Here is a 514-nt window from a genome sequence, read left to right on the forward strand (position 1 = left end):
ACACACACACACACACGCACACAGACACACACACACACACACGTGTCCCTCTGAAACAATAAACACCAAACTGCTGTGGTGATGACAAAGCCCATACACACATGAACCATTTTTGTCTTTTAGCTATTAGCTAGCCTTTTGCTACTTTTAGCTGCTGTTTGTTGTTCTTCGATCGGTTGTGTTGCTGTAAATACTCACAGCTTCTCCAGAGCAGTCAGGCCGTAGAAGGAGCCGTTCCTCAGCAGAGAGATCTTGTTGTTGCTCAGGTTTCTGTCAGACAAAACAGAACTAAGATGTAACATAAATACGATCAAGAATACGGCACGATATGAGGACCAAAATTAAGACTATTCAGCAACCAGTGGTCGCTACATCCTTGTAGCAGGAGGCTATATATAACCCAGCTATTGATTTGATTAATGATAGGCAGGTGTTAGCATCGGAGAGGCTAGTGACTAGCATGGATAAGCTGATGTTAGCATCAAAGAGGCTAGCAACCAGCATGGATAAGCTG

General features: G+C 43.8%; 1 protein-coding gene across 1 annotated transcript in view; it reads right to left on the reverse strand.

Annotated features, from left to right (window-relative positions):
* Positions 1 to 198: 198 nt before the first annotated feature.
* The window catches only part of LOC106536890 (G-protein coupled receptor 124), a gene marked incomplete at its 3' end in the record, with an annotated part of 17,673 nt that continues 17,357 nt past the window's right edge, over positions 199 to 514 (reverse strand). Inside the window, 1 exon segment of the mRNA XM_014034236.1 lies at positions 199 to 270. Within this exon segment, the coding sequence (XP_013889690.1) occupies positions 199 to 270 (72 nt within the window).

The sequence above is a fragment of the Austrofundulus limnaeus genome, unplaced genomic scaffold, assembly GCF_001266775.1.
Source record: "Austrofundulus limnaeus strain Quisiro unplaced genomic scaffold, Austrofundulus_limnaeus-1.0 Scaffold2018, whole genome shotgun sequence".
In the NCBI taxonomy this organism is placed as follows: Eukaryota; Metazoa; Chordata; class Actinopteri; order Cyprinodontiformes; family Rivulidae; genus Austrofundulus; species Austrofundulus limnaeus.